The 16,190-nt window shown below is 39.5% G+C and overlaps 1 protein-coding gene across 1 annotated transcript in view; it reads left to right on the forward strand.

The window, feature by feature from the left end:
- The first annotated feature begins 4,739 nt into the window (after positions 1-4,739).
- The window catches only part of THSD7B (thrombospondin type 1 domain containing 7B), a 241,849-nt gene continuing 230,398 nt past the window's right edge, over positions 4,740-16,190 (forward strand). The window contains exon 1 of the mRNA XM_066190387.1: positions 4,740-4,878. Coding sequence (XP_066046484.1) covers positions 4,740-4,878 — 139 coding nt within the window. The remainder of the gene's footprint in view (positions 4,879-16,190) is intronic.

Genomic DNA, 16,190 nt, shown 5'->3' on the forward strand with positions numbered 1-16,190 from the left:
GGGATGGTCAGCAGTTCTTGTCTGTGGTGATCAGCCTTTGCTGCAACAAGCCAGGCATTCTGCTGCTTCAGAAGAGAATAGAATTAGCTTTTTGGATAACAGCTTTCTGAGCAGTCAAGGCAGACTTTATCTGAGGATAAAGAGTATGATATAAACATCCAGATTATCTTGGAATATCACACACAATGGGTTTGTGTGTAAAAGGCAAACAGTCGCACAGTTACTGCTTATATTTGTATTAAGAAAATTTATTCATGATTAATGATGCTTATCTTTGTGCTAGACACCTGCCAAATGATTTATAACCACACATTTCCTCTGTAATGGCTCTTCTTTTTTGTTGTTGCTGTTCAGAGTATTTGGGATTGTTCTAATTGCATCATGTGTTTTAAATGGAGAGAGCTACCCAGGTGTCCTTGTCAGTATTCCCATCTCATACCAAAAAGTAGGTCAGATTTACCCATGACGGGAAAGGTCACAACTCCCAGTGAAGTCAGGGGGAATTGAACTGATGTATGACAAGGCTGAAATCATGTCTCAGGTTTGGATCAGTTTAAACTGATCTTTTTCTAAATTCGGTATTAAATACGTTGTAAATCCACGTTGGAGCAGAGCCAGGCTGAGCTTGCCTAAACCACAGAAATGGAGCAGAGGACTGGAGAAACCCCTGTCCCATGGAAACCTGGAGAAAGAGCAACTGCTCCCTTCTTTAACAGTGCATCATGTGAGGGTGGAGAGTCAAATTTGGACCATCAGTCTTTTATTTTTCAGTGTTAGATCATTTTGGGGACTCTGATGTGTCTTGGAGTAGCACAGTGCCTGTCACTCAGAAAAACCTGCCTTTGACTGCTCAGCAGTGGCTGGAAAATGGGAAAAGTTTCCCAGAGGCTTTTTCCCCCTCTCTAGCTAAGCAGGGATTAGACTGGAATTTGGCTGTTGGATATTCCATTGAGATTGAAAATTAAATTAGATTTTGATCACTTCAGAAATAAGATGCTTGTCAGCAGTATGCATATTTACTTATTTCTAACACTTTGTCCCTGGAATGCCATACTTTCAGCAGAAATGCAGGTTTCTAAAATAAATTTGCTTTTCAAAATAGTTTTATTCAATCCTGTCATTAAGAGAATTAGCAGTGGATTAGAAAATGTAAATGCGTTGTTATGATCATTAGAAAACTTGCACGTGTCTTTTTCAAGACTGCCTGTATATTCCCAGCCATTACAACTAGTGCATGATATCCGTGTTTTTCTAGACAAGATTCCATACAAACCAAACAAAATGACAAGGATGCTTGTGACTAATCCTCCAAATATCGAAACGACAAATACCTCATTATTTAATTTCAAGAGAATCCATTAGTGCAAACTATTATCTAGCCAGGCCTGGATTATAAAAGGTATTGACTAAATCGAGATAATTTTGGAAGAGCGAGATATTTTTTCAGACTAAAGCACATACGATGAACATATTTAGGAAATAATATGTTAATGTGGGGGTGGTGAGGCCCTGGCACAGGGTGCCCAGAGAAGCTGTGGCTGCTCCATCCCTGGAAGTGTCCGAGGCCAGGTTGGATGGGGCTTGGAGCAACCTGGGATAGTGTCCTTGCCCATGGCAGGGAGTTGGAATGAGATGAGCTTTAATGTCCCTTCCAACCCAAGCTGTTTTATGGTTTTATGATATTTAAGCAATTCCATGAATTTAATGACTAGTCTCGATGAAATCAATTTTTTAAATATAAATTTCATTTTTTTTCCCTCCTTTTTTGTCTGTGTTTGCCAGTTTACAGCTAGCCATGCTGACACATTTGGGAGCTGAGATATCATGTAACTAAATTTGATGTGAAGTGTTGGTGGCCTTCATAATGTAATTTATTCGTGTTTCTGTAGATAGCATATGTTGCCTGTGCAATAATTTTTTATCATATCAGGACAGAACAGCGACCGTTCCAAACTGTGTTACACAAACCTAGATACACAGACAAATTTTCATTGTGCTTTGCTGGGGTGTAAATCAGTGGAATCTATTGAGCTCCACTGGGGTGGAGGAGATTAGAATCAATGTCGTGGTGTCTAATTTATTTCTGGGTTTTTGTTTTCTGACTTAATGTAATCTCTGTTCTTGCTCCTTAGGGAGCAGCAGCCAGTTATCTTTGTAGTCCTGCCCAAAGAATGAGCTGATGTGAGGCCCCTTGTTTTGGGCAGGAGGCTGCTACTCCCAGGGACGTGCTGCTGTTTGCTGACCCTGTGAATGCTGAGATGAGGCAGTGCATTGAGAAAGCAGCTCATGAGCACTACTGGTGCTTCATTAAAAATCTCAGCATCTTTATCAGCTGTTATCTGAGATTTCCTTGGATTCTCCCATTTCACGCCCCTGCCTGTTTAGGTTGTGTGGTTTTTATGGAGTTTTCTGGCCCTGGAGAGCTGCCCTGAGTGCAGTGAGTGCTGTCCGCGCAGGGTTGGGCAGGTGGCTCCCCTCCAGCGCTGAAATCTGAGCATCCCAGTAATTTCTTTCCTGGTTTTGAGTTTTTGTATGTGAAACACAAAACTGACACTGGAGCCAGTGTCACTAACTCCTTTTCCTTCCCTTGACAGAGAGTCGGTGACTCTGTTTTCCGACCCTCATAGACGGTGACTGCGATGCTGAAGGCACTGGGCGAGTCGCTCCTCCTCAGCTCTTCTGTGTGAGGTGAGCAGCCACCCTGATGGGCAAAAAATGCTGAACTACAGGATTTCTGAGGGCCCTTCCTCCCCACACCCCAGGACTTCCCTGCTGCGTTGGATTCCTCGATGATGCTCAAGATTTCTGAGCTTGTGTGCTTCCTATGGAGCCGCTTGTGGTCTGTGTTACGTTGCCTGGGTGTCGGGACTTGGTGGGTTGCATTCTGAATTAAATGTGAATTCTGAATAAAATTTACCCAGAAGACATGGGCGAAGCATAAATGTGTTTCCTTGCCCATGTTACTGTGTTTGGTCAGGTTGGTGGGTTTTTAGGCTGTACATGCGATGCTGTTCATCTGAAATGCAAGAATGAGGTGAACCAGGTAACAGATATTACATTGTGTCGCCCGCTGTAGCTATTCAATATCTGATTAAATGTAATTGCATGAATTTATCATGATAGAAAGTGTTTCAAAGTAATTTGAATACAGCCTGGAATTAAAAGCTCAACTCTATATTCAGTGTGTACAATTTCCAGATTTATCTTCCGTTTCTTATCAAGAACGATGCTGTGTATTATGTGCCGTGACAATGTTGCTTTTCATAAGGTTAGGAATGTAATAGAATTTTCTGGACTGAACTTCTAATAACTGATAATTTTAATGAAAATCACTGAGATTATGGCCGTGAAGACAAATCTTGAAGACTGGTCTTATCTCCATCCTTACGCCAGTAGGGATGTGACATTTTTACCTATAAAAGTAGGATTAATCACTAATAAGTAGAACTATGTGGAGAATTTAAGCATGGCATAAATACATGGTATAAATACAAAAGCTGTTGCATCAGAAAAATCAATATGTAAATTTACATTAGAAACTTGTTTGATGCGGAATACCAGGAATGTTTTTTGAGATTTCTAAATTGTTCCCGCCTGAATGTGGATGAATCCAAAATAACTGAAACTCATGTAAAATCTGCCTAAGTGTCTAGTTGGTCGTCTTGTGGAATGAGAGACACGAAGATTGGAATTATTAGACTGAATTGGAATTTCTAAGATTTTATTTTGTATGAGTTTCCTAATCCTAATGAGTTTCTCCACTGTTTGGAGCTTTTCTGTAGTATACAAACAATGTGGGTGTTTGCTGAAGCTGGCATTTAGGAATTATCTCCTTCTTTGCATGGAAGACCCAGAGAAACATTCCTCCTTGCTTCCAGCACCACTCAGTGATTATTTTAATCAATTGTGTGGTCTGAAACTATTGCAGGAGCAGGACTTGATCCACTCCTGTCTCATTCACAATGTGAATGCCTCTTGTATTTGTCTGAAGTGTTGGGGAGCTTAATTAAAATCCTTTAGTCAGGGAGACCTCTCTGGAGTAACTGGTTGCTAACCTGGAGCTCAAAGATCCAAAAGGACTTGTATGAGTGTCCCAAATTCCATAGAAATGCCTGTGTAGTGTCTGGTTTTCCCTTTCAAGCTGGTCCATCATGTGCCAATAAGCAACCCCCATTTCCCTGCTTTTCCTGCTGCATTTTTGGTGTTGCTCTTGTGTATCCCATGTTTACACAGGGTTTGGAGCTAAAACGCTTCCAAGCCTGGATATTAAATGTAGGGCATGGGCTCTGGGTTTGGAGCTGAATTTTGTGCATGGAATCCATTCTCCCTTTGGTTTAGTCTGCCTGTATCATGATAACATTCCTGCTAAAGCCAAAGAGAGAAAAGAAGGGACACACCACACACTGCCACTGGATCCCTTGCCATTTGTTGGCACTCTTAGGATTTCTTCTTAAGAGCCTGCTAAAAGCATTTACAGGCTGGGACTGTAGGTCCTCTGGGAGCTGGCCCTTCCTCTCTTCCCCTCCTCCTTTTCTTTCCTCCCTCTCCAAGTGAAGCACCTCTAACAGACTTGTCCTCATCAAATCTGGCACACAGGGACTGGTAAATCCACAGTGGCCACCAGGTTACCCTTGGGCTGAGCCTCTTGCTGGGTTAAATATTTTAACAAGCCTTCTCTTACTGTTTTTTTTTTGTTAATTCTAGGACCAAAGAATACAAGAGACTGAATCATCTGAATTATGCTTCTACAACAGAACTGGGTTTCTCCTCATTGGGCATGGCAGAGCCTGGGGAGGCCCTTCCTTTTGTTTGTTTTCTTAATGTTGCAAATAGCTGATCTGGAAGCCAGGAGAGGTCACCAGTTTGTCTGGAAAACAGGTAGGAAAAAGATTTCTTGGCTTCTCTGCTAGATATTTGCTGTATTAAAGGATAGCAGGATTGTTCTTTGTCCGTTCTGTTTTAGTTCAATAGTAAATTTTTAAAGTCTGATAATGTCCTGTATTCTATTTATTTTTTTTTATTCTGAAAGATAGAAGGGGCTAGTCTGTGTTTGACATTAGTAATCTACATGTCTGTTGCAGTTATGCACCCAGAGCATAATTCTGGATTCCTTTCTGCTTTTCATATAAGAGTATTTTTACTGGATTATCATCCTAATGCTGCTTTCTTTGAAATATTTAATAATTTTTTTTCTAATTTTTGTATGCAAGGGGCACACCAGCATGTCTCAGGATGAACTGAGTCAGAAGTTCATGCTCTTGGTCGATTTATTTATAATTCCATTGGTACCTTTAGTGAATTATTTCTACCCCTCAGTCAGGTTGGATAGAAGCAGTGGTTGAATGTGTACAAGGTGGGGAAACCTGTGAAGATGTTTTGGGAGCACCAGACTCTTGGTGCTAGGGTGGTTTCAAGGAGATGGGCGGGTACAGCTGCACAGAACCAAACAAGGTGCATTGGATGCTTTGTAGCACAACACACAACAGGGATGTTCAATGAAATGGAAAGATTGGCGAATTTGGGAAATGTTTACCTAAAGTGCTTAATCAGAAATACCTAACTGAACCAGGGGTTTCATTGCCCAGGATCCCTTGGAGGTTTGGCCTTTTGTCACTGAGCAACGGAGAGATTAAGTAGGATGGAAAAATAATTTTCCTGCCTTTTTTTTTTTTTTTTTTTTTTTTTTGAGAGGTTCTTTGGTTATTTGTTTTTAAATTACATTTCTGTAGAATTTAATAGACTGAATTAGTGGAATAATGAAGCATGTTTTTCTGGGAGAACTCCTGTGCTGATAGGATCAACACAAACTTCTTGCCTGGCTGCTGGTATGGGAAGCAGGGGAAGGGCTGGTAAAGTACAGCACGATACTGTATTTCTAAAGACTTTTTTTCTTTACACTGTCTAGCATGTGAAATGAGGAGGAAATAAACAGCGACTCTCTTTTCTCCAATTCACTGTTATTTACATGATTTTTGAACAAGCTTTGAAAGGTAGAGTTGTTTTTTTAAGACAAATTAGAGCCTTCAGTGCTGTCTGTCTTCTCTTCAGTTCCAAAGCATGTTGTACTGTCTGTCTTTGGGGCTGTGCATTGGTAATCATAAAACTTTAATTTGACTTGATGATTCCAGCTGAAAACAAGGAGCTTTCAATGCTTCAAAGGCATCTGGGGCAGATGTAATTAGAACTAAGAAAATTTGGTGCCCAGGTTTGTGTGGGCACCATGCTCTGAAAGCTCCACAATGGGCTTGTTGTAAAGCTTCCTCTTCCAGATGCACAGGAAAATTGTCAGTTCTTGTGACTCCCACAGTGAATTAAAAATATCTGAGCTCTCGAGAGTCACCTTAAAAACTTTAAATCCTAAGAGTATTTCGATGTACTTTCTCTGCTTATGGAGTGACATGAGGTAGAAAACAACTTTGACTGATACGTTTTCCAAATGAAAATACCTTGTGAGTTTCAGCTGAATGCATTGTCCTGATTGAGGAAAAAAGATTTTTTTCTCCAATATTTGTAAAGATTACCCCCTTCCCTTTTTTTCCCCAGTGAAATATTTTGTTGAAAGTTAGATAAAAGTTACATCTAAGCCCCAAATGTTTAGTTCCAGGTTGAAATGAATAGTAACAGAAATGAATAGTAATTGAAATGAATAGAAAACATTTTGTGTCGCTGAGAGGCTAAGTATAATTAGTGAAGCCCCTACTTCCTCTGCAGTAGTAGTAAATCATCAGCATTTCTAAATTCTGGATCTTGTGTTCTGCAGTTGTCCTAAGAAATAACACAGTGGGCAGGAAAGGGCAGTCTGCTGTCAGGGTGGCATATGTAGCTTGATTTTGTAAGCATTTTCCTACCTTAACTGAAAAGTTTTTTCAGTTGTGATTAATCACAAAGGGGCGTCTTTCAGAAGATTAAAAGGCAATGTTTTGGGAAGAGAGGGGTGGTGACTGACATGGAATAGGTGGATCTGGAGAGGTAGAAGGGTTAGCGTAACCCCTTGTGGCAAGATATTAATAATAAAATAACTCTGGGATGTAGATCATGGAGATCTTGAGCTGTTGAGGTCTGCGGTTTGTATAATAACAATAACTGTGAAAAAATCATCCCACAGTTTGAGGACTTTTGTCCAATACAAAATAATAAAAAGTAAACAAAAGCACAGCACAGTGAACCTAAAATTAAGTCACTTTTAAAATAAAAACTGAGTAGATCCATTCCAGTAGAAGGAAAACCTGCAGCTGTTGTAATTTTTTTTTTAATAAAACAATCTGATGAAAAATGAGCAATCCATAATGGGAAAGGGGATGATCTGTTCTGTTTTTAAATCTTGAATTGTCTGTTGTAAGCATGGCAAGTTACTTACCTGCTGGGGAGAAATTCAACTTCTTATTGAAATGTCATGCTTTATAATTAAATAAGATTATGCTACTGAAAGCTCTGACTTTATGAAAATGAATTTATATGTACTGAAATAAATTTTCCTAGCACACAGAAGTCCAGGGAGGCATCCTTAATATGGATGGGGCTGGGGAAAAGAAAAAAAAACAATATCATATGATTGCTGCAGTTTATAATACAGACTTTTTTTCAGCCTTGACACTGTCTAATGAAGATTTGTACATTTTCATGCTGGGCTTGGTGGTCTTGGTCTAGGGGAAAACAACAGTACTGAGATCATTGCATCCACAGAAAACCCCAGGCTCTGTAATTCTAAAACGTGAGAACTTGGCAGTGTGAGGTAATTTTATACATACTCTTCCCTCAGCTATTCAGAGGGCTATCACTTGCAATGTTGCTAATTTGTGGCCTGTCCTAAAACCATTTATTTTGATGTTTTGGCTTCTAGAAGTTACAAATTAATATCTGTACCCTGCGTCTTCTTGTTTCCAGACAGTTCTTGTCAGATACTCATTTAGTGGCCTCTAAACATGAAAGCAATAATCATATCAGCTAAATTACTCAGCAACATCAAATAGCTGAATAATTTTCTCGCACTTGCTAAATTTAATTGGACCTAAATTCTTGTAAATTAATATTATTTAATGCAGTTGCCAATTAGCAATTAGAATATTTCACCATGTTAATTTTCTCCAACACTTGAGTAGTCCTGAGAGTTTCTGGAATTTCTGCAATGCCAGTGTGCCTATGTTTTAGTGATGGCCATTCAGGATTTTAAAACTGTGTATTGAATATTGACACACACGAGTCCACAGGATCCTTCTAGTTGTTTTTTCTTTTTTTTCTGATGAAGCTTTAAAATTTAGTTCCAAAATCAGAATTATGTGTAAGATACATGCAAATCTTTTGTGTCCTTTACAGAGAGGGGCTGATAATTAGGATTACAAAGTGCTGGAGTGTCGCTTTCCAGATAATCTTTTTGTAGCTCATGGACAAATTTCTGGCTCCCCTTCACTGCTGATGTCTTCAGCCTCTCCATAAACTACACCTCAGACATGTGCTGTTTCCCCCAAAATACAAACAGAATGCAAGATATGAGGGACATCACCCATAAGAAGCTCTCAGAGCTAAAGCAGTGACGTGGATTTATTTTTTAATGAGAGAAATACTGTAAAAAAGGTTTTTTTCTAGGATGAAAATGCCCTGATTTTAAGGAAAATGGTTCTTTAATCATGGTAAAAATGCTATCTGTCATGGAAATAATCCTCTGTCTATAGTGGAAGGGAAGATGGGGACTGTTAGAAACCCAGATGTTGTGTCCCAGTGAGTTTTCCTTCTCTAGAAAAATGAATCAGGATGGCTATTTAGCCCAGCAGGGACGTGCTCCCTGATATGAGTGGAAGAGCACTGAAAGTGAGGTATCAGACTGGGAAATGGGTTTGTAATGATTCTGATCACAGCAGAGAGATTTTTACCTGAGGAAGAAACCATTAAACGTCTGGAGTTCGTGGGCTTTCGGGAGCCAGGTGTGTGAGCCATAAGTACTCCTGCCCAAGGTGAACATAAAAAACTTTAATTTGGAGTTACTACCTGTGTTTGAAAGTCGTCTTTAAAATAGGGTTAGCAGATGGGTTTTGATCTGCAGTCGTTCTTCAGAAACAATCCGTAATGGAAAAGGGACGAAATGAACTTTCCGGAGAACAACTTCTAATGTGGAGGAACCTTTGAACCACCTGTGAGTGTGGGTGAGCCAGCCCTGACTATGATGAAAAAGGTCTTTTGTTCTCTGTTCTCAGATAATACCGCCGTAAAATGCCCTTTCTCAAGATCGTAATTTCAGGAAGGTCAAGTGCTGGTTTGGAAGTGCCTTTGACCTTATGTCTTAAAAGACAAGCTTTTACCCACGTACACCAAATGTTAAAAGGAGTCCAGGTCTTCAAAGGACAGCAGAGCTCAAACCTGCTGAAAGGAGACTCAAAAATAGCTCTGCAACAAGTGAAGTTTTCCCGAAAGCCCGACAAAATGCAGAGTGATTATCAGTCCTAAATGAATTAGTTTCTTTATTTGATAGGACAACAGCTCATGAATGCAGCACAAATGGCTTTTTAGTGATCTTTGTGTGGTGTCTGGAAGGTTCGTGATGTATCCGACTGACGCCTTCAGACTTCTCATTGTGTGGGAAACATTCCCATTGTGGGTTGTTCTTACGCTGCCTTGGTGGACGGAGTTTTAAATGCTGAAACTTTCAAGTGGAAATTTAGCCTTGATTTAATCCAACTTTGTATGATTCAAAGGATCTTCACTATGCTAAGAGGTTGGAACAGAAGTGATGCTCCTGGGTTATAGATTGCAGTCTTGTAGTATTGACAGCAGAAGCAATTAGTAGTTTTAAATAAAACCTCTTAAGTTTTGTTCTCAAACTAACCAGGCCACAGCCATAAACCTGATAATGAAAAGTTGTTCTAAAATGATAAAACTTCTTATTTTTACCTTTAACTTTATTCATGGTCAGTTTATGCCTCTGTTCCTGGGCCAGACTACTCTTTAATTCAAGTCATTCTTCTTTTGGTCATTGCTGCTAATGTATTTATGAATTGAGGATACCAAGCTTCTGGACCCCTGTGAGTAAACTTACTTCTTAGAACTGGTAGGTCAAATGAAATCTTTTCTTAGCACTGCTCATCAGAATTATATCAAATCTCAATTAAGATTTCACCCAGTGATATTTTATTTTATTTTATTTTATTTTATTGGAATTAGAATTGTGTGGCTTAAAATATCTCAGAATAATTTTTGAAAAAATATTTTGTATGAACACTTTCACTTGAAGCAGCGTGGTTGTTTTTAATGTGTTGGCGTAATTTCATAATGTAGCTATTAAAAAGGTGATTTAAATAAAAAATAGTACTTCAGTTCTAAATTTGTCGAAAATAATTACTTTAAAATAATATTTTATGAGACAGTATAATTTATGCTTCTATTTCTACAAAACATTGAAAAAATAACATTTGAAGATTCAAAGGAAGTTGTTTTGCAAAATTTCATTAGAAGCAAAATTTAATATGCTGGTTGATATTAGTCACTGATATTTGAGAAGCTTTAAGGGTGGCCTCAAAGCTAATCTCACGTTTCCTCAGACAGAAGTGCAGCTGTTTTGGATTGATAAATGTTTGGTTTTCTTTCTTCTTTGTTCCTTACCGTTTCCTATCCACATTTCCACCTTTCTGTTCCATGGATCTCAAAATTTTATTACATATGGTTCTGCTCCACTTCACCCGTCTTATTCCACTTCTGATATCGGTTTCATCATCTGGTCTTATTTTCTCAACAACTGTATCCAGCTTGTCTTGGAATTGTGGAGATGCACCTGTTGCCTTAATTTATAACTCCTTGCAGGGGTTGGTCAGTTCATGCCAAGGTGGGTGAGACCTTTCAGAGTTGGTAGAGACCTTGTGCCCTCAGCCAGGAAATACTGGGGAGTTTGGCAGAGAGCAAGACAAATGTAAACCAGAAGAGTTCCATAAAAGCTGGAGAAGCTTTCTTATGCTGGAACGTCATTTTCCAGCCTTGTCTTTCCTCCAGGTGCTTGAGGTCTGCTGCTGGGTTGGATAAATGCCGTGGCAGCCCATGGCACACACACCTGGGTCCTGTCCTTATCCCACTGGGCTGAAAGCTCCGTGGACGGGACATGGTTGAAGGGTTTGTGGCACAGAGTGCCAGCCAGCATCAGAGATGCTGGAATAGCTCCTGGAGGAGTTTGGGGTGCTGGTTAGAGACACACAAATACTTCAGCTGCTGCTGTTTTCCCTTGTCTCTAAAACCTGGCTTGTTTATTAGCTCTGGTTTCCTGTGGGGAACTGTAGACAGCAGAGGGAGGTTCTTGGTGGCACTGCTTAAAGGAGGAATCCTTGGCTTATTATATTTTCCTAGAAAAGCACTCCAGCAAGCAGTACAGGCTGCACAGAGTACCAGTCCAATTAAAAAGGCAAGCAGAGGAGGAACTGAAATAACGCTGAAATAAATGCTGAAATTAACACTTGATGTGCTTGGAGTACGAGTTCCTTGGCAGAGGCGAGTGCTGAGCCTGGCTGTGGGCTGGCTGCCTTCAGGGGGGAGCTTTTGCAGCATGTGCCTGGTCATTCTGTTATTGTTGGGCTTGCTAAACTGTTTCAGCAGCTCTTTTGTAGGAAGGCTGCCTGCTTTACCAAACATCTTTGTCAACCAGCATCAGATGTTCAGTAGGTGGTGGTTTAAACTAGATTACACGGGAGATTCACACTAATCTTTTAATGTCCCTCTTCTTTTCTTGAGAATAATAGTTTTTGAGAATAAGGTGCTTTTTTTCTGGTTTTTGTTGGTATTGGGAAAAGTATGTTAGGCTTCTTATCCTTTTCTTTCCTCAGTAGTTACTATGGGAACAGCGCTGGGGGTCACAGGGGAAAATCTGCAAAAGTGGTTTCTTTTATAATTTTCATTAAAAAAAATAAAAAGATAGCTTATTATTGGAATTGTGGTACTTTCATTCAACTTTGTTGGACTGTATTGTTGTACATATTTCAGTCACAAAAGAAGCACAGTGAGTGGCAAGAAAAACAGATGGGGATGTTTTTGTAGTTTTTCCTTGGGGTTAATATTTTTTAAATTGAATGCAGCTGTTGGAAAGATTTCTGTTGTTATGTATAGGCGGAGCATTAAAAATGGATGATCACATTTTCTGCCTGTTTTAGTGGAGTACTAGGTTTAATTACTCTGCTGCCCTTGTTCAGAACCCTGCAGGTTTTTTTTTTTTTTTAAATAAGTATATCTTAAGAGTTTTACTTGGCCACTTAGTTGACTGATTTCAGTGTATAAGGGTAATCACTTCCTCATTCAGCTCTTGTGTAGAGCACAGTTGTGGGTGAAAAATAACACAAAATTATATTAGAAATCCCTAAAATACACGTTGTTGTACTCAGTATGCAAGTTGTGCTGCTGACTCTTTCTAGGGACTCTCTTCATGAGGTTTGCGAAGTCTGCCCTCTGATACCCTTATTCCCTAGATTTTTTTTCTTCTGTTTTTGAGAACAGTCCTGCCATCACTGTTTTTTTCATTTTTCATTTATTATTTTTTCTTTTCTTTCCAAAAAGAAAACATAATATCTTTTTATTCTTTCTTATTTTAAGAAAATTTGAAGGGCCAAACCCAGAAACACTAAGTAGAGAAGTTGGAAGGGGTATTTCAGCTAGTGGATAGGTATGATGAAATGACCACTTCATGCAGGAGTTTTGAATGTCAGAGCTTCAGTTTGCCTGGGCTGACACCAGTCTGAGTGCAGGGTGTGATTCCAGAGGCACTGCCTGGTCCTTACTCTTGATGACACTGCCTGGTCTCTACCTCTTTGCAGAATTCTGCGGTTCCTTCTTCCAGAGACCTTCTAAAGCTCACGGTTGAATGTGTCTCCGTGTAGTACTTGCGTGTAATGGTGATTTAGGATTACAGAGCTAAGTTTGGAAAAGCATGTTAAACCCTCATTATGGTGGTTCTAAATACATTGGTTCTGTATGCTGGGGGTGAGTTGTAGACAGTTGCTGAAGCAGATCCAGCTTTTGTGTGGCATGTCCTGGAAGGCCAGCCATGAAAAATCACTTTTCAAATGAGAACTTAATAAAAACTTTCCTGCTCTGAACGCTAAGCCCTGCTCCCCGTGCGATTAGTGGTTTCATTTCTTTCCCAGCAGTTGGGTAATGATTATGGCTCCAGATGCTGCAGGAGTGATAAAGAGAGTGATTAATTTCACTTGAAAGGGCATATGTTCAAAGAGGAGCCAGCCCAGGGCCTCCAAGGCTGCTGAGTGTGTGTGCTGTGGTACCCAGCTGATCCCGGGGACAGGGCAGACAACCTCCCTGAGTTACCTTAAGCAATGTATTTGCTGCTTGGCTGTTGTATTCTTTTCCCAGGATCTATTTAAAAGCCCTTCATGGCTCTGTAAAGCAGTGCTGTCAGATTTTCAGGCTTTGAGGAGGGGCTGATGTCGCCAGCACAACCCGAGTGACTGCGAGCGAGCTCGGGGTTGTGTTTGTACCCTGTACAGAATTAAGTGGTAATGAAAGGTTCATATTCCCCGGCTTAGTCAACAGCAGCTTTGAAAGCGTTCCTACGCTTCATTTGCAAGAGTAGTTTGCGCTGTATGACACTGAAAAATTCTGACACCGAAAGCATTATATTTTCAATATGCTTAAAAATTAAATGTGCGAGGTAGGTACTCCTTTAAGTCTTTGTCAGGACTTCATTGTAAGTCGACAGAAATCTGAAACATGACTGGGCGTGCCACCCATGTGGTTAAATCCAGGGGATATCTGGTGTTTATTGTGTTACCTCCTGAAATTTTTCACTGTGTGGTGTCTTTTGGGGTTTATTCTGTCGCCCCTGAGATCCAAAGACCTTCAAATTTCAATAGTGTAATAATATCCACCTACATGTGAGGCATGCTTTATTTCTCTACATGGCGACTTTTATAATCATAACTTTCGCAGGTTTGAAGCTGCTGAAGGCAAAACTTCAGCACTTGTGACATCTTTAACATCTTTTGACCCATTAGTTACATTTATATCACTCATCTGCTTTTAAGCAAAATAAACACTTTTCTTCTATCTGTTGAAGATCTGTTGAAGACTGTATAGAGAAAAAAATATTTTTTTAAATTTTATTTGCATTCAATAAATTTAGATGTGTATTAGCTGCAGAGCTTTGAAGCAGCTGTCTGGATAGGATACAGAATTAGAGTTTTTACAGACAAGGATTAAAAGGAGGCTTTAGTGATTAAACACCAGAAACTTTCTGGAAGTTCTGGTATTAACTGTAGTGCTCATAAGGTAGCACTCATGCTTTTATTGTCATTCCCTTAATATTCTTGGTTGCATTAATAAAATAATGCTGTATCCAAGCAGAAGTGAAAATGAATTTCAGTAAATTGTTTGCAGCTCTGTGTGTTAAATGCATGTGGTGTATCACTAGAATAACTTATCTAAACTTTTCAGTTAAACTAATTCAGTACATCTGGTTTTCAATTGGCATTAAATATTTCATAACCTCTGTGCAGCTGTATCTTGATTCAGAACATTGTTAGTGTGAAATCTGTGATTCTGCAGATTGGAGCTTGTGTCTGCATTTAACAGGAGGCTCACTTGGAGTCGTTTTGAAGTTGTAGGAATCTGATAATGAGGGTTTATCCAAAGTTTCAACTGTTATTGATCCCACTTCTCTCTTAAGGAAATATCAAATCCTCTATCTTCTGCATTCCTCTGCAAAATGCCAAGATGATCTCTCTTTTAGCATTGTCCCCAAACAGTTTCAAACATGAGAAAGTGTGCAAAACAACCTTCCCAAAACCCCGAGTACATCCTTGCCTGCACAGCACCGGGAAAATTATCCGTGTGTCTCAGTGTTGAGTATGTTGTGTGGATGGCAGTGCCTCTGTGTGTGTGTGTTTTTGCATTAATTTTTGCCTGTGTTTTATGTCACCCGTGTGTAATTACAGTGTTGCCATCCAGCCAAGGGCACTGGCGGGGTGGCAGAAATAGAAACAGAGCTGCGATGTTTTGAAAAGACTGGGGACGGATCCAATGAGAGACAGGGAAGTCGGAGTAAATGATGACAGTAATGTTATTGTGCCCTAAGGGTCTTGCAAAGTACAGTACTTAAAACCCAATTTTTTGCTTTGTAGATAAGTGAGCGTGTCTCGGTTAAATCAATATACGTGTGCAATAGATGATAAAACTTGGTATTACATACCTCCTTTGATATTTTTCATACTTACTGCTTTAAAGGTAACATTATATTTATGTTCAGAACACTCCAAAGTACTTTACGCCTTTTGTTATGAGCTTTCGAACATGCTGCTTGGTTTAGTAATGGCAGCTCAGGCAGCCCGAAATTGTCACTCTCATGTTGGGTATTTATTGATGGTTAATTGACTGCTGACCTTTGCCAGGACTCTCTTCAAAGAGCGGAGAGTGATACCAGGGGATAGTAAATCAAAGAAATTGAAAAGCAGGTGAGAAAAGGTAATTCTGTGCAGTTACATTTAAATTTTGAAGCTGTCTTTTTTAGATAAAAACAAAGTTTAATATCAAACACCTCCTCACCCCCACTGCTTTTCCCATAGATATTTCCATGTGCTCCAGTATAAAAAAGAAAGTTTTACCTACTCTTCTTCACTGTGATTTACTTGTCCTTCATTGATTTTTTTTTTTTTAATGGATGAGCCAGCTTTCAAAGTCTTCAGAATGATTTAATTATTACAGCACACAGGGCGTCAAATCAGATTTAAGGTTTTTTTGATATAGTTTATGGAACAAACCAGCGAACAGATGCAGAGGATGGAAAGCTGCTGGTACTCAAATCAACTAGATGATTCTGCAGGCAGAAGATTCCCCGTAGACCTTAACTGAAAGGTCAGGAGGCAACCTTAGAATGTCCCATTTAATCCAATGTCATTGGGATAAATGCATTGTAACCGTGTGTCTGTGGTGTATCAGGAGCTAAAGAACTTGCAGTGTAAAAACTTGCAGTGTTCTGACTATACTGCCAAATAAAGCTATGCTACATCCAATAAAGCAATTACATGAAAAGCATTATAGTCAACTTCAATTCCAATACCAGCAGCATGATCAATCATTTTCAATCCAAGGGATGGTCTAATCGCTTTTTGCTGCTGCTTTGAAAGGTTACATTACTCAGTTATCTTGCAGCTGAGCAACCTTTTCATGTTTGCTTCACATAGGATTTTATAAATGTTCTTTCTTTCACTCTCAGTGTT

The sequence above is a fragment of the Chamaea fasciata genome, unplaced genomic scaffold, assembly GCF_029207755.1.
Source record: "Chamaea fasciata isolate MVZ Bird 193981 ecotype frontalis unplaced genomic scaffold, bChaFas1.0.hap1 SCAF_8, whole genome shotgun sequence".
NCBI classification, from domain to species: Eukaryota; Metazoa; Chordata; class Aves; order Passeriformes; family Sylviidae; genus Chamaea; species Chamaea fasciata.